The sequence below is a fragment of the Sitophilus oryzae genome, unplaced genomic scaffold, assembly GCF_002938485.1.
Source record: "Sitophilus oryzae breed Bouriz unplaced genomic scaffold, Soryzae_2.0 scaffold_1007_pilon_pilon, whole genome shotgun sequence".
NCBI classification, from domain to species: Eukaryota; Metazoa; Arthropoda; class Insecta; order Coleoptera; family Curculionidae; genus Sitophilus; species Sitophilus oryzae.
Window position 1 is genome coordinate 1381026 of NW_022145624.1, and position 23385 is coordinate 1404410.

General features: G+C 30.5%; 3 protein-coding genes across 3 annotated transcripts in view; all 3 read right to left on the reverse strand.

Moving 5' to 3' along the window:
• Positions 1 to 8632: 8632 nt before the first annotated feature.
• Positions 8633 to 9412, reverse strand: LOC115891773 (signal recognition particle 19 kDa protein). The gene is made up of 3 exons (XM_030912334.1): positions 9213 to 9412; positions 8988 to 9123; positions 8633 to 8936 (listed from the first exon to the last, which is right to left on the reverse strand). The coding sequence occupies exons 1-3, from the start codon at positions 9281 to 9283 to the stop codon at positions 8685 to 8687; spliced, it is 459 nt and encodes a 152-aa protein (XP_030768194.1). The 5' UTR covers positions 9284 to 9412; the 3' UTR covers positions 8633 to 8684.
• Positions 9413 to 9531: 119 nt separating this feature from the next.
• On the reverse strand, positions 9532 to 11821 carry LOC115891746 (fatty-acid amide hydrolase 2-A). Its single transcript, XM_030912297.1, has 7 exons — positions 11611 to 11821; positions 10860 to 11552; positions 10709 to 10798; positions 10423 to 10654; positions 10224 to 10371; positions 10021 to 10170; positions 9532 to 9968 (listed from the first exon to the last, which is right to left on the reverse strand). The coding sequence occupies exons 1-7, from the start codon at positions 11630 to 11632 to the stop codon at positions 9690 to 9692; spliced, it is 1614 nt and encodes a 537-aa protein (XP_030768157.1). The 5' UTR covers positions 11633 to 11821; the 3' UTR covers positions 9532 to 9689.
• A 1081-nt stretch (positions 11822 to 12902) lies between these two features.
• LOC115891752 (neuropeptide SIFamide receptor-like) overlaps positions 12903 to 23385 on the reverse strand; it is a 97544-nt gene continuing 87061 nt past the window's right edge. The window contains exon 4 of the mRNA XM_030912307.1: positions 12903 to 14962. Coding sequence (XP_030768167.1) covers positions 14191 to 14962 — 772 coding nt within the window. The 3' untranslated portion in view covers positions 12903 to 14190. The remainder of the gene's footprint in view (positions 14963 to 23385) is intronic.

Genomic DNA, 23385 nt, shown 5'->3' on the forward strand with positions numbered 1-23385 from the left:
GATACCATCATCAAATTTTTTATTTTAATATGGACTTGGATTTTTTTTATAATTTTTTAAAAAAGCTTTTGAACTCCCAAATACAATGAATATAACAAACTTGCAGATTTCTTGGGTAAGGGTGATTGTATTTAGTAGTTTGAACATGCTATACAAGGTGACAAAAAATAGTGTAGTATTAGCGAAATCACGAGATTAAATATATTGTTTTTATATATTTATTTAATATATGTTTTAGCGCATATGTTCATGTGAACTTTTTGTTTTTTTTTATCTGTCGAATCAACCACCGATACACTACTTTTTTGACACCCTGTATATACCATACAACTATATACAAACCAAAATTCCAATTTTTAGCATAAACCTTATTTAAAAAAAAAAGTCGTAGTATTGTGACTTTAGTTCACCCTATATAACAAAATAATTTTGGAAATTTTATATGAAAAAAAATATCTTTTTTTAAAAGACCAGGAATTTTTTCTTAGCATTATAGAGATATTTTTCTATCTACTATTATACCTGGCTGAAAAAAAATAACCACCCTGTATATTTAGATGCAAATACTAAATTTTGCAACTATATAATATAAAAATGCATTTTTTCTTTTTATAAGTACATTTTGTAAACAAAAAACACTTACATTGATTACATTTCAAGGAATAACTCTCTTAAATTTTATTAGAATTCATTTATACAAGGTGTCCCAGTTATTCTTTGTATCAAATTCACATTACTTTTGTCAGTCAATGTAATTTTTCAAAATTAAACAAAAAACGTTAGAGATATGAAAGTTTTTTTTGTTTAAAAATTCCCAAAATCTACCTTGTACCGTTTGAACGAAAAAAATAGCGTCACAGTGGTCTTGGAATTGACAATCTGTATCTAGTTTCTTAAAAACTAACAAAAATTTACCATAAAATCATGTTTAATTAGAAAAAAAGTAAAAAATATACAAAAAAAACGATTTCAGTGGTTGAAAGTCTTAAAACTTTCTTTCCGTCATTTTTAAATATTAATTTTTGACAATTTTTATGTCAATATTTAATATTGACTGATATATAGGAGAAATCCCATAAAAATATCAGCATAGTAAGGAATAGAGTTCTTTGACGCCTTGTATATCTATAATGTACAGGGTACACTGAACCATAGTGCCATAAAATATCTAACACAAACAAAAGTTATTTGTCATTGTTTACATCTTAAGTATCTTTAGTTAGTCTGTCTGTGTTCCTTGATATTTAAATTATATATTAATAGAAAATCGAAATGCCATTTATTAATAGCCAACAAAACAAAATTCCTATTGGAGAGACTAATTACTAATTACTCATTATACAGATTGTCCGAAATATACTTCTGAATTTTCCACAACTTATTTTAAATTATCGTTATTTACGTTATAAAATAGTATCACTATGAAATCATTATGCGACTTGCAGTACAACATATCGTATAGTCTATGGACTGCTTTAGAAAAATCGTATAATTTTTTAAACATATTATACAGAGTAAAATCTGTTTTTATGGTAATATTCATACAATACAAGATTTTATCATTAATTATAATGAAATCAAAATAACTTAATTTGTTAAATAAACATGTAATAGTGTCATATTCTCTTGTTAAATTATTTGTTATTCTTTGTGTGTAGATCAATGAAAAAAAGAAAATAAAAACTAACGATCTCTTTTTGATCTGGATGGAATATTACTAAATAACTTTCTTAGATATCGATACAAAAAAGCTTTCTATTATGTTGCTATTTTTTAACTAACATATTATTATTCAAATTTTTACACTCGTATTTTAAAATATTAATTTTTTTCTCCATTTTTTAAAAAACAATTATAATATCTACATAGAGAAAATTATAATAAATGTTAATAGTATATTATACTCTACAGATATGATAAAGATAACTTAATACATTTTAGTTCAAACAAAGAATATAAAAAAACATGAATACATTAAAATAATAACGCAGTGAATGCGAATATAACACAGTATACAACGTACTGTGTTATATTCGCTTATTTTTTTATTTATATTTTTTTATATTTTATTATATTATTTTATATTTTATTATATTCGCATTCACCGCGTGTACGTAAAATATACAATCAATAGTAAAAAAAATTGAATTTTCGATATATTACGTTATTTTGAATAATCTAAAAACGAAGTGTGAAAGATTTTTTAAATTCACCCCTAAGAAGGGGTGAAATAAATAAATAAAATTATTTTTTTCGAAATTTTAGAAAAACCGTAAGAACTAGAAAAAAAAAGTTCAAATAAAAGTTGTAGAACGTACAATTTTCTATGAAAATGGTCTCTATACTTTTTTTGCTCAAATTAAAATTAACCGAGATAGGGTGGCTAGAAGCTAAAGGATAGTAGAAATTTTAAAAAAATTATAAGTTGCTGAAAAATTCATATATTTAACTTTTTTATTCAATTTGTTTGAAAAATTATAAATTTCAATTAATTTTTTTTTTGTATTTCACCCCAAGAAGGGGTGAAAAATATAAATAGTTTTTTTTTAAATTTCAGAGAAACGGTAAGGTCTTTGAAAAAAAATGTTTTAAATAAAAGCTGTCCCCTAATTTCTAGCCACCCTATCTCGGTTAATTTTGATTTCAGCCAAAAAAGTATAAGGAACTTTTTTTTCTAGTCCTTACGAAATTTCGAAAAAATAATTTTATTTATTTATTTCACCCCTTCTTGGGGTGAATTAAAAAAAATCTTTCACACTTCGTTTTTAGATCTTTCAAAGTAAATTATATCATGTAAATCTATGTAAATTCTTGGACTACAAATAAAATAGTTCTAAATGTATCCAATGATTTTTTTAAAAGTATCCAACATGAAGTCTCTGTATTGGTACCTAGAAATGTGTCTCAATTTATTTTTAACTCGGTAATTCTATAAAAAATTAACTACCTAAACATTTTTTTTAGTTTTAAAAAGTTATTATTAAATTAAATGATTCTGTACTTAATTACCTTAGTTAAAAATGGGAATTAACAAATTATTGCTACACCTACAGCCCTTAATTACATTGCAAATCTAATAAAACGCTCCCATGTGTCTAGTTTTGGCAAATTAAACTGCTAAAACGGTCCACACACTATAAAACTTATCGTACATCAAGTCGTACAATTTTACAAAATATCCAGTTTCAGGAAAATAAGCGAACATATAGCAAAATCAATAAAAGTTTCATCATAAAAATGTTTGCGTTCGGTTCAAAAAAAACGGTTTTATATTTGATTTGAACTGACTCAAAGCGAAAAGTTGCAGTATTTTAATGCACCGTATTTTAATGTTACTTTACAATAATACAGGGTGCTCCTTAATGACATGCTAATATTTAAGGAGGTGATTTTAGGACCTACTCTAAGCAAAAAAGTTCGTATGAATATATGTCCTAAATATCTTTCTTTAAAATTAAACTTTTCAGATACAGCGTGTATTTTTTTCAAAATATCTAAAATGTTATATTTAATACACGTCTTCCATGAAAAAAATACAAAAAAAATTGTTATATTTCTTAATTTCCTTCTAGCCGATTATTTGGCCCTGAAGTAAAATGACTTTAATTTTTTAAGCAAAAACTATGGGTCGGACGAAAAATATCAAGAGATAAAAAATGTTTAGAAATGAATGGAGATTTTGAAAATAAGTTTTATTTTAAGAAAAGTCAGTGGTGTACCACTTTTTTCCCAAAAAATATTCAATGTAAAACCCGTATGGACGGTACTGGTTGAAATAAATAAAATTCCTTGTACACCAAAAAGGTATTTTGATGCCTAGAAGACTATAAAATTATCTATAATAAAATCAGGGTTATTATAAAAATAAGTTTTTTTTTAGAAAATTTTACCACCTGCTATCATCTCTTTTACCACCGTTCTACTCGTTGGCAAAAAAGGCCCCCAAATTGCGTCCGCTATTTTAAGGCATCGTTTAGTAGGAAATCGAGGCTTAACACAGTTTGAGGGCAAAAGGGGCTCGCTATAATCTCTTTCCTGCTCAAAATAATTGAGTAGAGACGAGACAAGTTGGCTGATTCGAACTATTTGGTGGTTTTCGCATTTTACTGCAGTGAAAATTGCACTTTTAACTAAACAAAACGTGGATTTAATTTCAAATTAGTCAAAAAAAACTTAGAATAAAATAGAAAATGATAAAAGTCCGATTAGAAAAATTAATAAAACTTACCAAGAAAAATCTCATAATATGATTTTATTTACTAGGATATGAAGAAAATAAACCTCGAAATACGAAGTTTGGATAAAAACTTGAATTTTTGATATACTTACTTTGAAAGATCTAAAAATAAATTGTGAAAGATTTTTTTTTTAAATTTCACCCCAGAGAAGGGGTGAAATAAATAAATAAAATAATTTTTTCGAAATTTCGGAGAAACAGTAAGGACTAGAAAAAAAGGCCCAAATAAAAGTTGTAGAGCGTTCAATTTTACATAAAAATGGTCTCTATATTTTTTTTGCTTAAATTTAAATTAACCGAGATAGGGTGGCAAGAAGCTAGGAGACAACTTTTATTGAAACATTTTTTCAAAGTCTTTACCGTTTCTCTGAAATTTGAAAAAAAACACTTTATTTTAATTTTTCATCCCTTCTTGGGGTGAATTTAAAAAAAAACCTTAATTGTAATTTATAATTTTCCATACAAATTGAATAAAAATGTTAAATATGTGAATTTTTTTTGCGACTTATATATTTTTTAAATTTCTCTATCATCCCCTAGCTTCTAGCCACCCTATCTCGGTTAATTTTGATCCAAACAGAAAAAGGATAGAGATCATTTTTATGTATTTTTATGTAATAATTGCAAGTTTTATTTGAACTTTTTTTTTCTAGTTCTTACCGTTTCTCCGAAATTTCGAAAAAATAATTTTATTTATTTAATTTACCCTTTCTCAAATAATAGTTTGGCCGTCTATGATGACATACACGTAAACTTTTATTGATTTCTCTATAGAAACGCTTACAGTAGTAAGTAGTAATTGTTTGTTAAGTCTGTACTACATATCTGGTCGTCTACGGCCCGCTTTACACGAACTAAACCATGTTTCAAAATAACCTCATTCATGTTTTTACAACCTGAAGACCCTATAAATTGTAACACGGAAAATTTTTACTGCCTGTGAACTATTTTTTTTTCTTGAATCACATACAACAATAAAATGGCGAATGTATTATTTTTGACAATATAATCCCCTTTAAAAGTAAACTGATGCCAATTTTCACGGACGCTAAGGAGATTTAAGGAAAAAACCTAATAAAATACGCAAAAAAGTTGAGGTCAGCACGGTATACCGAAGAACAAATAAATTTTTAGAGCTCCTATATACAATAAATAACTTTCCGATGGTTTTTGTTTATCTAAGGCGTGCGACAACAAAAAAAGTTTCACAAAAATGTTTCTTTGCTCATTGACGTGGACTATTTATCTTCAAGAACGAGGCTATATATACTGTGTATTTACATAAAATATTATACTATCAATCTGTGTTAAGCTTGGTCTACACCTTACGTTTAAACTGGTCAGTCAAAACGTATCAAGTAAAACTTTGCGTGTGGACGAATAAAAAAAAGTGCGAGTCGGACTTGTCCACCGACATTTCCGTACAGTGTTGCCAGAATTAAAGGATTTCCTTCAAATGAAGGATTTTTATCCAAAAAGAAGACAATATGAAGATGCCTGGCAGTTTTGTACAATAAAAATTGTTAAAATATGTAGTAGGAATATTTATTGTTTTTCCTACATCTATTTATTGACTTTAACGGTGTTTAATTAAGGATGCCTCAGTTTAAAGCAATGCTGCTGTCAAAAAGTGCGCAATTCGAAAGATTTTAACATTTAACAAAAAATGAATAGACACATTTTTGTCTTTCAATGCGTCTTATTACACACATACCATAACTAAACCAAAGTTTTTGAGGTTGAAAAGAAATAATAGGTAAACGGAAAACATCTAACAAGTCAGCTGATCATGGCGTCTTGCATGATTAATTATTCTCCGTTCAAGCAGTCATATTGTAAGCAATTAATTTTTTGAAACATACTTTATAATACTGCTGTCAAGTATCTATCTCCGAATTTTTGTTCGTGTTATTTTTTTTAATAAAAAGTTTATTTAAATAGATCGGTGTCCAAAAATTACCAGAAATAAGTTCTTAAAAATTTTCTCCTAATTATAAAAAATATGTAAAAAACACGAAATTTGCTGATTTTACGCAAGATCTGGAATTTTTTGTGAAGTTGAAGGAATTGAAGGTTCTTTAAGGCTCTGTTGAAGAAATTCGCTCGAAAATTTCTGGCAACACCGGTAGACATTCTTTTGTTTTAACTGACAGACTAAATAGACGGTAAAACTTTATGTGTAGACAAAGCTTTACCGAACGCGGTATAATCTAAAAAACCGGCGTCAGGGTAACCTTTGAAAAAACTTTCTATGATAATTTCTGCCGTGTCGATCCCTATAAGTTCGTTTGTTTAAAACTGACATAAATATTTGTCAAATCTTAATGTTTAATTTCGAAAAACAAGTAAAAAGGTCCTCTAAATACTTTTTTTTTGCAAAATAAATCTAAACAAGTAAAACAAAGTCTGATTGGTTACACCTGCTATAACTCAAGAACGCCTGGACAGATTTTAATGATCTCTGTTTTGTTAAATTCGTCTGCTGTCCCCGAATACAAGAATAACTCATAAAATATCTGAAAAACTCACGGAAAAAAATGAAATAGAAAATTGAATTTTAAATAAATCAGGTTTGGAACTCCGCCATCTTACGCATTAAATAATAGCTCATGTCACGCACACTTATAGTTTATTTGTAATAATTGATGACCCCTTCAAATCAGTGACATATATTATATTATAGAACAGTGAAAATAGTGAAAAAATTGCATATTATTCAACACTAAAAAGATGTTTAACACTTTAGTTTTGTATTATTGTGATACTTTAAGTTTAAATTTTTTACTAACAGACCTTGAAGTCGATCATTGTTCTTTTTAGAGCCTCTTTTAGCGCCAAATGTACAAAATAGCTTAATAGCCGTTGCAAAAAACTCATCGCAACCTTATTAGAGTATTTTGAACGGGAAAGCGGTAGTAATGACCCTTTACGTCCCATAAGTGCTGTTAAGAAAGTGCGTTTTGTTGATGTTTATACAGGGTGGCGCACCTCATTCGCCTCGGTTGATTATACGAAAACGGAAAGATATAGAAACAAAATATTTTATGGGTATATGTGGGGAGGCAATCTGCACAATTTAAAATTATTTTGAAATATACAGGGTGCCTCAGAACTAAAAACCATACCAAAGTTATATTTTATCTTATGGAACACCCGGTATTTTATTTCATTTTTGGATTCTTGATTAATTTATTTTTGTTTCCTACATTATATTTTGATTAAAAGAAAATACGTAAAAGCTGGCAACGCTGTGCCGGTCAAGCTTAATCACGCGACTAAAAGTTTATTTGGTTTGATCTATGTAGAGTTCAACCCCAAAGAGATTATTATTGATTATCAATTCGACGGCTACTGTGACGCTGTTTTTTTTTCTCGATCGTACGGTATAATGACTATAAGTGGCTAAGTCACTATTGGCGTGCTTTCGATAAAAAAAATGTAAAACAAGCAAAGATTTTGATATTGGTTCATGGCGTGTCACATGAAACGCGTGAAATTTCATATTGATAGTATAATTGGCGTTTTGTCAGTAGGTATATGGGAAAAAACAGAGAAAAAACTTGTTAAATGTGTTAATTGAAGGTATTCAAATAGATATAAATGTTGATAGAAATAGAAATAGCCTATAGACATCACATAATATCAATATTTTAAATACATTTACCCAGGATGTAAAAATAAAAAAGTTTGAAAAAATCCAGGTGACTGTCTTTTTTAGAAATGAGAATTTTTTGTATAAATTGTTTTTTGGAAATAAAATAAATAATTGTATAAGTCATATACAAAGTGTCCAAATGACTGGCTGATGATTAATATTAAACAAAAATTGTTCTAGTTCTTCAGTGTTTCAAAAAACATTTATTTATTACACTCTGCCTTAGAAAATTCGTTTATATTATTATGAATGTTTCACCCTATATTTAAACAAATATCCTTGTAAATAAACACGAAAAATTAAGATTGTATAATATGAATAATAAATAAAACACATATATTTCTTAAAAAGCATTCACCTCCCGATTTTTTCACACTTATTCATTGACATCCTGTATAACAAATATACATATAAATAACTTAATTCCTAGTAAAATATTTTAGAAAGTAACCCTGACTTTAACTCCAAAATTAGTAATGAAAAAAACCCTTGTTTCACAATATATTTGAAATTTTGAACACAGTAAAACATTAATACATAATTATATTAATTCTTCTTAACTTTTTAGTAATTTTGGAAAAAATCGAGGTTATAAATTATCTTAAACTAAAAAAATATTACTTTTTAGTACACCTAGGATCTGAAAATGTTTTTTACTGACTCAGTTTACCATAAATACAGTGACACTGAATGTCAGTTAAAAACTAGGTATATTAAGGTATCTTTAAAAACAAAAACCGTTTCTTTTGAACATTATATTAACAAATACATATAAACAAATGTCAAAATACCTTATCTCCTGCCTTTTCCCTTGCCTTTACCTTTACCCTGACTGCTCTGCGGTTGCTGTTCGCCAGAAGGTTTGCTCAGTCGGGTCTTCAGTTTCGGTATCATGTCACCCAAATGCAACAATACACTGTCTCTGGTAGGAAATGAGGAGTTGTAGAGTGAACCATCGTCGTGTTTTAACTGTACCCTGATTCTACCCCTGTATAGAAGTTCTTTACTGCGTTCCCGGCTGTATTGCTTGTTTTCAACGCCAACCTTACACGAATATCATCTTTATATGGTCAAAAAACTTTAAAAAACACTTACATTTAAACCTGAAGCAACTAAAACATCTCGTATCTCCTGATAAGTTGGATTTTCAACTGCCCTACTTTTTGCTATCCTCCTACCCTCGGCGATTGATTTTTTGCTGTTTATGTAAGCGGGATAGATACAAATCCACCTAAAAACACGAAAAACATACAATAACTCTGGTATATTTACCCAAAAAACACAAAAATATCGTTCAACATATGCGTGATGATATAATACCTCTCTCGGTCGCTGAATTTCTTGTCTGGACTCCATTGCAATACAGGAGGAGCTCCGGAATATGTAGCCATAGTTTCTATAAGTAATTTAATTCAATTCACCAATCAAAATAATCTTTTTTTCGATTAAATATTGCACTTTCTTGTTTAAATGTTTTCCTAACCATAAAAAATGTTGACAATGTTGACGTTAATTTTTTTTAGTTACAGATTTGTTGTAATGGTGGCGCAACATATTTTAATTTTGTGGCGCCACCTCTTAAAGAATGGACAGACTACAGGAATTAAACATGGTAACATAAACCTGTAATATTTATTTTTGAAATTTGAAAAATGTTCAAGTTGCTGTTATTTTTCGCTCGATATTTTTACTTTATTTAAAAAATTATATATAAATACTTATTAACCTTCACCGCTTTCAACGGAAACATGTAGAATTCATCATAAAAAAGTAAAAAAGCTTATAAAAAAACATTATTTATACAGGTACAGGGACCACATAACCACCAAACTGTCGTTCAAGCTCTTTCGCAACTGCAATACATAGTCTATCTTGATATGGGGCCGCCACTACTTGAATTCCCAAAGGCAGGCCCTCTTTTCCAAGCCCCATAGGAACCTGGGTAACCGGAAATTTCAGTACGTTCCATATAGCAAACAGATTAAAGTTATACGGTCTCAATAAAGCGGTATGGTGGTAGCTTGCTGGAAAGGGAGCTGATGGATATATAAGGACACTGTTTTCATCTAATTTAGTCTAAAAACATGTAAAATTAAGTGTTTAAATAGTGTATATATAAATATTTTACCAGGAGAGCCTCTTTTAAAGTGTTTGTTGTTTCTATTGCCCATTTTTCATCAACTTTTTTCATTAAACTGTTGATCAGGTTGAATATTGTCGCTGTAGTGTAGTCACCTCCGAAAGTGAAGTGTTTTAGAGCTTCCCAAATCACATTTACCTTGAAAATAAATATTTCAGACCAAAAATAGAGTATAAAAGTACGTAACATACTTCTCCTTGCCTGTCATTAATATCATTTTTAAAATTGGAGCCTTCCTGGCTCATCCAATATTTCCACAGTTTTGTTGTATACTTTAAATCCTCAAAGTGTAATCCTTCTGGTTTTATATCACAAATTTCTTTAAAATGATTCACTGTCCTATAAAGTAGGTACTTTATAATATATATTTTTAAAAAATTATACACATACCTTTTAAAAATTAACTTCATTTCATCTCTAAAGGGACTAATGAAGGGATCTTTAGGATTAGTAACATAATACACTTTTAATTTTTGTACAGGTACTGGTTTATCAAGGTGTAACTTCTCCACATTAGTACCAGCCAGTACTTTGAGAAATGGAATCAGATCTTCTGCGTATTTCACCATAGGACCTGCCACAACCATTGTGTCTTTTTCCAACCCTGTACGGAATGTCAAGCCTAGAAAAGAGACATATTTTTCCCAAAAATAATAACTTTTAATAATAAAAAAACCTTTAATTGGAACTACATTGCATGTTGTTTTGTGTCCAAAAATTCCACACATGAAGGAAGGTATTCTCAGAGATCCGCCGATATCTGTACCTGTATTTAATAAAAATAATATTAAAAAACTACCTTTCTGAGTTATTTTCTTTTAAATTACCGATGCCCAAAGGTGACCCACAAGCTGCTATAATACTAGATTCACCCCCTGAAGAGCCTCCAACATTTCTGGAAGAATCATAAGGGTTGTTTGTAATTCCATACACCGGATTGTGTGTTTCTTGCCATAAATTCAACTGAGGTATGTTAGATACCCCCAAAAGAATACCTCCAGCTTTTTTTAATAGTTCTACACAATCTGCGTCGAAAGTTGCCTTACGACCTTTGCGTTTTTTCAAGCCAAAAGTAAAAGCTAGGTCTTTGCAAGCTACAGATTCTTTGGTTGTAAATGGAATACCTAGAAAAGGTTTTTCTCTAAAATCCACTTCTAAAATAGTGCCTGAAGCGATATCTAAATCAATTTGTTTAGCTTCTTTCAAAGCTTCTTCAAACCGTTCATCGACAATAGAATTTGTAATGGTGTTGACCTCTTTGATTCTGTCAATGAATGCCTGAACAATTTCCTCAGATGTGAGCTCTCGTTTTTGAATTTTTCTGGCTAGAGTTGTAGCACTTTCTAGTACAATAGGATTGGAGACTTTGGTTACTATTTTCGTTATTTTGTCTAATTTGTAGCAAAATCCAAATATTTTGTCAATGAGCAAATCGAAACAGAAGCGTAAAACTAGGAACATTTCAAATAAGATATTACAAATATCTTCTTTTTGCCTGTGATATCTTCGTTCTTCAGATTCTAAAGTTGTTAAAACATATTAATATAAGTAATAAAAATCTCACAAAAATAATTATACCATTTTCAGTTGGATTGACCATTTTTACCAGTTTTCAAGTACTTATACGTAAATGTAGGTGTAAATTTCTCATTAAAATATTGACCTTTGCATTTACCAAATTTTTAATACTGAAGTATACCTGTGCTAATGGTTGTTGAACTTTTTAAAAACAGTAAATAACAAATAAAATTAAGGTTAAGGAAATAATAATGCACATTTAAATTCTTATGGACAAAATCACTTTCACTTTGCAATTTCATAATAAATAATTACTTAATAAATCTTAGCACCTTCTAATTAACTTACTTCGTGAAAAAATAGTTTTATTACAGTAAAAATTATTATAAAATGAAAGCAGGAAGTTTTATATTAAATTAATTACTTTGATAAAATATTCCTTATTTCGTCAGATGTTTGAATAATTCAATCAAAATTACAATAAAATTAATTTTAGAAAACTTTTTATGCATTAAATAATATTTTAAACCTTTTAGAATTTTTCAATTTAAAATTTTAGCGGGTCAAAAAACAAAAAAAATTGTAGTTGCTATAAATTCAAAAAGATGGAGCTACAGGTACCCGACCTTCCAAAAAATAGATACCTATCGTCATTAGCAGTGATAGTCTAGCTATTTTAGTCTAGATGGCAGCAAAATATGAATTACAGTTTTCTATTTTCATATTTCCGATGTAGTTTTGTCATTGTCACATAGATGTCGCGGTATACAAATTACAGTTTTCTTTTTTAAAATACTGCAGCCCCATCTATGAGTAGCTTCCTAAACTATTTTATCCGTAGTTCAGAAAATAATGAAGAGATGGCGCCACAAGAAATTTTTAATTTATTTCTGCGCCATCTATGAGCGAAATATGTAACTAGAAAATATAAAAAAATATAATTCAATTAAAATAATAATATAAATAAACTGAAATGACCAAAGAAAATAGGTAATATCTACTAATAAAAAACAGTATTTTCTTTGATTTTTGTATTTTAAAATTTATTGTTTAACAGCTTCACGGTACACAGTACCGTTTTATTTCTGAAACATTGAAATACTAGTTAAAGTTAAATAAATTATAGGTGTTGCATAACGATGTGTTGTATTTCTGCCATCATTGCCATTTAAGTAGGTACATAGTATAAGCTATATTATAATTTGAACATCGTTTTAAAGATGTACAACTTTTCTTTATTATCCCTATTAGTAGTGTAGTTAAAATTAATAAAAATAAAATACATATAGAACCATTTTTTTCGTTTTTTGTTCCCATAAAAGTTGTTTTTAATAGGAAATATACTAAAAAAATGCTTAAAACGTTATTATTTATTGTAAAAACTATCTTTTTTTTTAGTAAAATACTAGACAAATATGTTTTTATTCGATTAATATTATAGTTTCTCTATCTTAGGTCGACTTTCTTAAAATTACCAATGTCTAAAACAGTGAGTTACACACAACACAACCCAATAAACTCGTTACAAGTTCTTCTTATTGTGTCCAACAATATATTTTACCTATTTTCTTATAATTAAAGGCAGTGCCGTGCCGACCATTTCTTAAATATTAAAAATAATCCTATTTATTAGTTATCTTATATTTTTTTGATGCGGTTAAAACCTTCTTGTTCAAAGGTTCGAGGCAGTGACAGTTATTTTTTTACCTCACATTTATATATGAGATCAGTACGGCACTGGATACCAGATTTATATACCCTAAAACCATCACAGTACAAAAAAGTTTATACTGTTTTTAAAACTACGTTTATTGTACGTTAAAATACGTAATTACAGCAGCGACGTTATTAAAAAGACGTCAAATCGTTGCCAGATCTACGAAAAAGTCTTAAATTTTTTATTATTTTCGGCGATTACGTATAAAGAACCTTTTTAGATTGAAAACAAGCCAGATTCCCATAAAATTTGTATATAAAAGAGCTAAAAATATTTAAGCTTGAATTTTTTAGGCTTAAAAATCCTAAGATATGTAATTTGAAATTTTTTAAATAAAATCCTTCGCCATTTTATCAAGAATCGTAACTTTATCTTAAATTCTATCAGAAATATTATTGGTTTTATTGCGTTTGCCTCTATCTGGGTAAGGTAATAGTTCGGTAATAACTGGTAATAACTATTTCAAAGCGTATACAGACATCTGCTTTGTTTTTTTCTCTTTTTAAACCTAACAAAGTTATATTTTATTGAAAGCATCATCTAAGGACATCTAAATAGAACCAAAAGGATCTCCTTATTTATTTTTATTATAGAAAAAGGAGAATATAGGTCAAAATTGTGAGTTTTTCTACTTAATTTTTAGAAACATTGTGAGTTTTTAAGCGTAATATATCATCTAATCGTCGGGGTATCAAAATAACAACTCTCCATCTAAAAAAATACTCTTAAGACACGCTAAGGTGATGCAGTATTAGACTCAGACCCAAAAAAACACGGTCCTATTCAATTTCCCTCATCCCTATCTAAAAACCTTTCGTAAAAATCTCTCCTAAACTCCATCTTAGGTTTACCTCCTTTAAAATCCTTTTTAAAAATTATTTCTTCAACCAGTTAAACAGGGGTTAAGGTAAAGCTGCGGTTCTCTAAGCACCGCTGTTGTTACAAATGTAGGAAACGGCTAGAGCATCGGGGGTGGCTGTGAGTTTCTTGGTTGAGGAGTTGTTATTGTAGAAATGAGATGATTTTCTTACGCTGGCTGATGAGGAGGCTGTTGTAACGGCGACTGTTTCGTAGTGACGTAATCTGCCGCAACAACGCCTACTCTTCAACACTGCTGCGAATCCTTTACGGAATTTTTTATTGAAAAAAGCATACAGAATGGGATTGATGCAAGAATTCGAAGCTCCCAACCATTGAGCTATCGGTGTAGCTACAGGGAGTAGCTCCTCCTCCCATGGAGCTATCTCTCCACCTAGTTTAATCCTTGCAAAGATCGCGTAAAGTGGTAACCAAGAGATCACAAACAAAATCACAACCGCTACCAACATTTTCACCACCTTTACCTTGGATTTTTGCTGTAACCTTTCTATTTGAGCATCACGGGTATCTGTGGGAATGTGCCTTTTCCAGACCTTGACGTAGATGAGCACGTAGCACATGGTGATGAGGATCATGGGCAAGATGTAGCAGAAAAGGAGGTTGGCAACGAGGAAGTAGAGGGACCCGTTCATGGGTTCTGGCCAGACTTCCAGGCAGAGTTGGACGTCTGGAGCGTCGGTGAAGATGACCACTAGGTCGAAGTAGAGTGCCCAGGGGATGGTGGCCGTCAGAGAGACGCTCCAGATGAGGGCGATCATGAGACGGGCGCGGCGCTTGGTGATTTGGCATTTGAGAGGCCACCAAATGGCCAGAAATCTGAAAAAAAAACAAATGTTATCAGAAAAATAAATATACACTCAGATGCATAAAAAAAAGGCAACAGAGAAATTTCTTGTTAAGTTTTTAAAGTGTTCTTTTTTTGTTATTTTTGGCTTTATTTTCGTGAATTTTTTAGCAAGCTGTATATAATTATATCAACTTTAATTCGCAAACTCAGTTTTTTTTATCAACTTTAGTACTTGGCATATTATACAGGGTTAATCGAGGAGTTGTTTTTTTACCCTAACTTTAAAACACCCTGTGCAATAATTTCGTGTGTAAATTTTCCTAAAATACTGCTTTACGTTCAGAACCATATCTCCTGAGCATTTTGATTTTTGGATCATGTCAATACATGCCTGCTTGATTAATTTTTAAGAAATGAACTTGCCACCAACAATTTGCAATTTTTTCAATTATCACTTCTTTTTTAAAACTATTTTTCAATGTGACAAGACGGCTTTGGTGATTATTGTGAACTATATACTACTGCGGCTATGGCTACTATATACTACTTGGCAGAAGGGTTAGAAGTCGAGAAGCGGTACCAGTGGCGCATCTAGAGATTGAGTCTGGGAGGGGTAGTATGAATATTCAAAGTACTAAATTTGAATTAAATTTTTGCTGGAAGGTATTGTAACTGTGGAAAAAATCTACTTGGATTGGTTTGGATATTCTGTTTTAATTTGTATTATTAACTTTTTTGTAACAATTTTTTTTTATACCAAATTTTATCTTATTAATTAATTTCTTTCCGGGAGGGGTAATTGTATAGGGCTTGTTTCTCTCTACAATTTCCTGTTTCACAATGTACCGTTTGTGTCCGGGAAGGGTTCATAGTTTCATCGTTGTCGATTTTCGAAAGAAATCAGAACATGTATATTATTTCGTATATTTTTCATTTTACTGATTTTATGGAAAGAACTGTTCATTAAAACGTTGTATCCTTTGTTATAGGGCTTGTTTCTCTCTACAATTTCCTGTCTCACAATGTACCGTTTGCGACCAGGAAGGGTTCATAGTTTCATAGATGTCGATTTTCGAAAGAAATCAGAACATGTATATTATTTCGTATATTTTTCATTTTATTGATTTTATGGAAAGCACTGTTCATTAAAATGTTGTATCCTATGTTATAGGGCTCGTTTCTCTCTAAAATTTCATGTCTTACAATGTACCGTTTGTGTCGGGGAAGGGATCATAGTTTCATAGTTGTCGATTTTCGAAAGAAATCAGTATATGTATATTATTTGGTATATTATTCATTTTATTGATTTTATGGAAAGCACTGTTCATTAAAATGTTGTATCGTATGATATAGGGCTCGTTTCTCTCTACAATTTCCTGTTTCACAGTGTACCGTTTGTGTCCGGGAAGGGATCATAGTTTCATCGTTGTCGATTTTCGAAAGAAATCAGTACATGTATATTATTTCGTATATTTTTCATTTTATTGATTTTATGGAAAGAACTGTTCATTAAAATATTGTATCCTACATTATAGGGCTTGTTTCTCTCTACAATTTCCTGTTTTACAATGTACCGTTTGTGTCGGGGAAGGGATCATAGTTTCATAGTTGTCGATTTTCGAAAGATATCAATATATGCATATTATTTGGTATATTATTCATTTTATTGATTTTATGGAAAGCACTGTTCATTAAAATGTTGTATCCTATGTTATAGGGCTCGTTTCTCTCTACAATTTCCTGTTTTACAATGTACCGTTTGTGTCGGGGAAGGGATCATAGTTTCATAGTTGTCGATTTTCGAAAGAAATCAGTATATGTATATTATTTCGTATATTATTCATTTTATTGATTTTATGGAAAGCACTGTTCATTAAAATGTTGTATCCTATGTTATAGGGCTTGTTTCTCTCTACAATTTCCTCACAATGTACCGTTTGTGTCCGGGAAGGGTTCATAGTTTCATAGTTGTCGATTTTCGAAAGTAATAATTAAAATAAATTAATTTCTTTCTGGTAGGGGTAATTACCCCCATTACCCCTCCCGTATATGCGCCCCTGAGCGGTACCAGCTTCATTAAACGAACTTCGCTTGGTCCTTAAAGAAAAATGGGAAAACATAACGCAATATGATATAATATGCAGATATATGCAATGACAGTATGAACGTACATATACAGGCAGTTATAGCATCCAAGGGAGGCAATACATAGTGGATATTCTTTACAATTCTTTTTCTGTTTGTATACTTGAGTATTAGAGATGTTTTTTTTAATATCATTGGTTCTGTTATTGTTATTAATGTTTATTAAACCCAGGACTGTATCGTTAGTCTTTAACGTTTTTTTTTTTAAATTAGGTATAGAGTATCCAATGCAGCGTAATATGACGTTACGACAATAAGCACCAAAACCATCTCGTCATATTAAAAAACTACATCAAAAAGTAACGATAAATGAAAAAATTGCAAATTGATCGTGATCAGTTCATTTTCCTCTCAAAAATTAATCAAAGCATGTATTGACATGAATCAAAAAACAAAGTGCTCAGGAGTCATGGTTCTGACCGTAAAATTATATTTTAGGAAAATTTACACACGAAATTATTGTACAGGGTGGTTTAAAATTAGGGTAAAAAAACAACCCCTCGATTTACCCTGTATAATATGCCAAATACTAAAGTTTATAAAAAACTAAGTATACGAGTTAAAGTTGATATAATTATATACAGCTTGCTAAAAAATTCATGAAAATAGAGCTAAAAATAACAAAAATATAACACTTACTAAATTTGACCAAAAATTTCTCCGTAGCGTTTTTTTTGCATCTGAGGGTCTATTAACGCCAACATGAAATTCGAAATATACTACAAATTAAAATACTTATTTAAATAATGCCCTGTATTAAAATTCCAATTAACATAACATGTTACTTAATCAAATAATAATTAAACACATATTTGCGGAAATATTCAAAGTACCCCCGCAGTTCCACTTAGTTTACTGACCTCACGGTCAAAGAGATCAAGACAAATAGCATAACAATATACCTTTAGAAAAAATTATCATTAATATACATACTTTAAGTACATCAAGGCTAATATCTTGAATAAATCTCTTTGGCAACAGAACGAACTGCGCGAACTTATCAAGGTTTTCACTCAGAGGTATTATTGATAAACGATATTAAGATTTAGCAAAATGTGCCTACATATTTCCCTGACATTTTTCGATGAAAAATGTATCTAATTTAATTCTTCTATGGATTTCAATGAAGAAAAAAAAATGCTTAAATATGTAAATCCAAATAAAGTTAACGCATAAATATATTGAGTTATTAATCAAGCATACTAAAAAGAAGAATCGTTTGACGTTAATTTATTCACCAGGGATTACCAACACCAATGTAAAATAATCACTTAAGGATCTATATTTCTGTAATTTTTTTTATCAAAAAGCTTTTAAAAATTCAGTAAAACGATTTTTCAGTATAAAAAAAACTTTTTGTTACGTAATTCTTGCCATTTCATTCTTGCCAACACACAGCTTAATAGCCGTTGCAAAAAATTCATCGCAACCTCATTAGAATGTCCCTTAAGTGCTGTTAAGGAGATTGGATTTGTCGATGTTAATAATAACTGTTTATATATTTATAATTAATCTATTTTTGTTTGTTAAAGTATTTTGATTAAAAGAAAATATATTATAGTGATGAAGCTTAATCACGTGACTAAAAGTCTATTTGGTATGAACTTGATGTTTCTAAAAGTATATATTTAATATATCTATAGATATAGGGGGTAAAAAAATTACTCTGTGTGTGTGTGTGTAAAAATAGATTCAAAGTTACTGTATCTTTAAAAAGGTAAAATATGCAATTAACAGCTTACCAAAGCTCCTTGGAACTCCTTTTTTAACGCTTTAATTTCTGCAATTTAATTTAATGTTTCTATTAGAGATAATACTGTAGTTTATGGCTATAGAAATCAGATCTACAGGGTGGCTCATCGAAAACGTTCCGCCAGGCATAACGGCCAGGGTATATTTTTTTTTCAAAAAATCCAAAAACACGTCAGTTTTGTTTGTGAGGGGGACAACTTTTGACGCAAAAATGATTGCAAAATCTTTAACCCTCTAAGCGAGGGTGTCATCCCCCAACTTTTTTCAAATGGGAAGGGGCGGGTTAGGTTACTAGTGCTATACACTTTACTTTTCATGTATACCCATAGAAAAAAAAGTCTAAAGGAGTCAAGTCGGGTGACCGGGGAGGCCACTCAATTGCACCCCTTCGTCCTATCCACCGACCGAGAAAGTTATTATTTAAATAATTACGCACATTTTGAGAGTGATGTGGAGGTGCACCGTCTTGTTGAAATATTAGTTCGGCTTCAACGTATCCAGGATTGTTCTCTATGATGTCAGTTAGGGCTGGGTCGATGGTATTTTCCAGTAAATCCAAGTACATCTCACCTGTTAGATTTTAAGGAAGAAAAAAAAGGACCTACAATAGAATTTCCAAAAATACCAGCCCACGCGTTCAATTTCTGAGGGTTTTGTGTGTGCACCTCGTGAAAAACCCTGGGGTTGTCCTCAGTCCAGTACCGACAGTTGTGCCGATTAACTACACCGTTAAAAAAGAAAGTACACTCATCCGAAACACACATTAAATAGAAAATTATTATCATTCGCCACTCGTTCACTCATAGTTTCGCAAAATTCCAAGCGACGGTCAAAATCGTCTTCGTTGAGTTCTTGTACCAACTGAATTTTGTACGGGTGGAACTTATTTCTACTTTTTCTGCATGTGAGTACATCATAATTGTAAAAAAGTTTAACAATATTGAGAAGAACTTCAACGCACAAGTCACAGAACAGCTATCTAGCATCTACCGCACCTGATCGTCCAACCTTGTGGCGAGTGAAAAAATGCGTATAAACATCTAGAAATAATAAGAAAAAACAGCAAATTGGACGAAGGAATTTATCCTTATCATTTACTCTGATAAATGTTTAAATAAGCTCTTTTCAAATTTCAATCCTTCATATTTTCTCAATGACTCGACCGATTTTCAAAAACGAAGCGGGAAAGTATAGAGAATAGAAAGCCCTTTTCATTGCGGTACCACTGTTATGCCTTGCGGAACGTTTTCGATGGGCCACCCTGTATATGATGAGTTTGGTTTGGTTTGGTTGGTTTGTTGTTAAATAAAGTAATGCCTTTGTTTATATATAAGAATACATATCCAAGGGTAATACTGTTATAACAAATTATGTATATAATTTACTATTATATAACACCAGAACTAAAAAAAGCTGAAATATTCTAAAGAATTTAAAACATTTTACAGTTTTTAAAAATCTTCAGCTAACTGATATTTGTTAGTAGTTGTTGGTTAAGTTACACCTATAAAACCTTGCTTTTCCCTAAAGATTTCTATAAACATTTTAAAAAATACGAATTATTTTACCTTTAAAAGTACATTGTACTGGTAGTATCATTTATTCTTCTTGTCCTACAACGACTCTGCTTTGTACTTAAGTTGGTCAAGGTGAGTTATTCAGTATTAATGTCTCTTTGACAAAAAAAGATTTACTCTTAAAACATCGAATCTTAACTTTTCTTATTGTTTTTCTTAAACAGTCTAGATTTTTAGTTTTTCATCAAACACACATCTAACATTTCAAAAATACCAATTTCAGAACCCTTCTACTGCATTATTACCAAAATATCATCAATATAACGCCACGTTTTCATAATACCTCCCGATATAACCCAGAAAACCTGCCGATTTGCATTAAAAAGGACCTTTTCAATGTCATTTTTTCCATACTTTCGGACAAAATGACTTATAAGAGGGTGTGCTCTATCGCTCTATAAATCTTTTCAAACGCGTCTCTTTGTGCTCTTCCGGTGTGTGGAAATGGCTCTTTTTTGGCCGTTTTTCCGCTGGCCGTGAACAGGGGACGGTCTGGGTTCGAGTCCTTGAACCAGACAGGAACGGAAAGGTTGGATAATAAAGTAGGTGATTTATTGAGCTGTGTGAAGCTGGATAATAAAAGTACGCATATATTTTTCGGTAAAAAATGTTGACTGAAAAGGAAAAAATGAAAATTTTGATTCTACAGTATCTCTAGAAAAATTTGACAATCTATACTAATATGACTGACATACTGATTAATCACGATCCTGCTCAAACCACTCAACGTAAGAAGCTCAATTTTGGCATACAAGTTGATTCAATGGTGTAGAGGTTCGATAAGAAGGGATTTTTCGAAATCCAGTTCCAAGAGGGTAAAACCACCCCTCAAATATTACAATATTTTTTATTTAAAAAACGGTCAAGTTTCCGAAAAAACGCTTAAACACGTATATTTTATTTTGTTGTTTTACATATTTTAAGATTTTTTAAAAACGTATACAGGGTGTTTCGAAAAATCTGGTCATTGATTAATCACGATCCTGCTTAAAGCGCTTGACGTAAAAGCTGATTTTGGAAAACAGATTAACTTTAGGGTGTAGAGGTTCGATAAGAAGGGATTTTTCGAAACTCGAATTCTAAGGGGTGAAACTATCCCTCAAATATTACAATATTTTTATTTAAAAAACAGTCAAGTTTCGAAAAACGCATTTTTATTTTGTTGTTTTACATATATTAAGATTTTTTATAAATTTATACAGGGTGTTTCATAAAATATGACCATTGAGTAATCACGATTCTGCTTAAACTGCTTGACGTTTAAAGCTGATTTTTGGCAAACGGATTGACTGTGGGGTGTAGAGGTTCGACAAGCATAATTTATTTTGTTTTTTTACATATTTTGAAATTTTTAAAAAAATCATACAGGATGTTCCAAAAAGTTGGGTAATTTCTTAACCAGGATTCTGCTTAAACTGCTTGACGTAAAAAACTTATTTTTGGCAAACGGATTTTTCGAAAGTCAAATTCCAACGAGATGAAACTACCTCTCAAATATTACCAAGTTATATAATAATATCGCCATATTTTTTTTTCTCATGCTGACATAAATGTGAGAAAATTTTATCCAGTTTTTATGTTAATGGAAATTCTTGCTTTGCTTTATCATCACCATTACAAATGATTAATTCGACGCGAACGAAGTCGCTGGTACACGCTAGAAATATTATATTAAATGATATCCCCAAAATATGGAAAATTATGAGTGAAAATCGAACTGTATATGTTATTATTTACTATTTTAACATTGCATGACATTAAATAGTTAGAAAAATTGTTCAAAAAAAAAGGAATCAACTGTTTTACCGTGAAACTGACATTTCTCTAACAACTGGACCCGTACTCTACCGGGTGCTTAACTTTTTTATTTTTTCACATAAAAAAACGAGATTTGGTATATGACATAAATTAGGATTGATTGACGTATTCAATTCTTTTTGATCTACAACCCTCAGTATTTTTTTACTTTATTTGATAAAATAGACTGAATAGATTGACATATAACCATATTCAAAATTGTCAAAAGTTGACATATGATAATATGTCATCCTATTCAGAGTTGTAGTCATTTCCGGTGAAACAGGAATTGACCGAAAACAATTGAATACGTCAATCAATCCTAATTTATGTCGTTTACTACCATACTAAATATGATGTTATAGTGAGCCAGTATTGAGACGCACCCGGTATATTCATGATTTTATCAGTCAGTCTCAATTTTAATTCACCGAAACAACAAAGCTTGTCCTTTTTGACTTTAATCGAAACTCTTTGCCTCTTTCTTATGTCCAAAGAATTTCCTGGATAAAAAAGAAAGCTCTGGCATGGCAATCTGGATTCTTTATCGAGCCGAGCCCTGTTTAGGACCCATTTCACTCGGATTTACTCAAAACTTCGACGTACAGTAGTCAGTGTGTTCCATAAATCATATTCTAAGCTCTCAATCCGTATGTTCTTCGAACATTTTCCTTTTGCTTTGCTAGAAATGTTTCCATGTCGTGGAAACATTTTAAGTAATGGTTATGTATTCCCGGAAAATAAACCGTAAGATATTATGTTTGTCTTCAAAATGGATTGTTATGTAGCTGTGTTGTTATAGTTACTTTAAAGAATGTTATAAAAATATACTTAAAGGGAATTTAATAAAAGTTTGCGTCGAAAAAAAATGTGTCATCGAAAAAAAAAACGGCGTCAGCTATGGCTATGCAATGAACATCTCGTCATTTCCCAGCTTACTGGACGCCGTTTTTTTTCGATAATACGGTATGTTACCACGGTTACTTTATTACTCTGAATTTATTAATTTTTTAATTTTGTTAGCGAATCTTCACTTTAATTTTAGACACAATATACAGGGTGAGTCTTAAATAAGTGCAAATATTTTTAGGGGTAGTATATTTCGACTCCAGAAACACGATTATAATGTTTTTTTTTGTAAACAAAAAATTGTAAATCGGAAATATGTGGAAACAAATTTT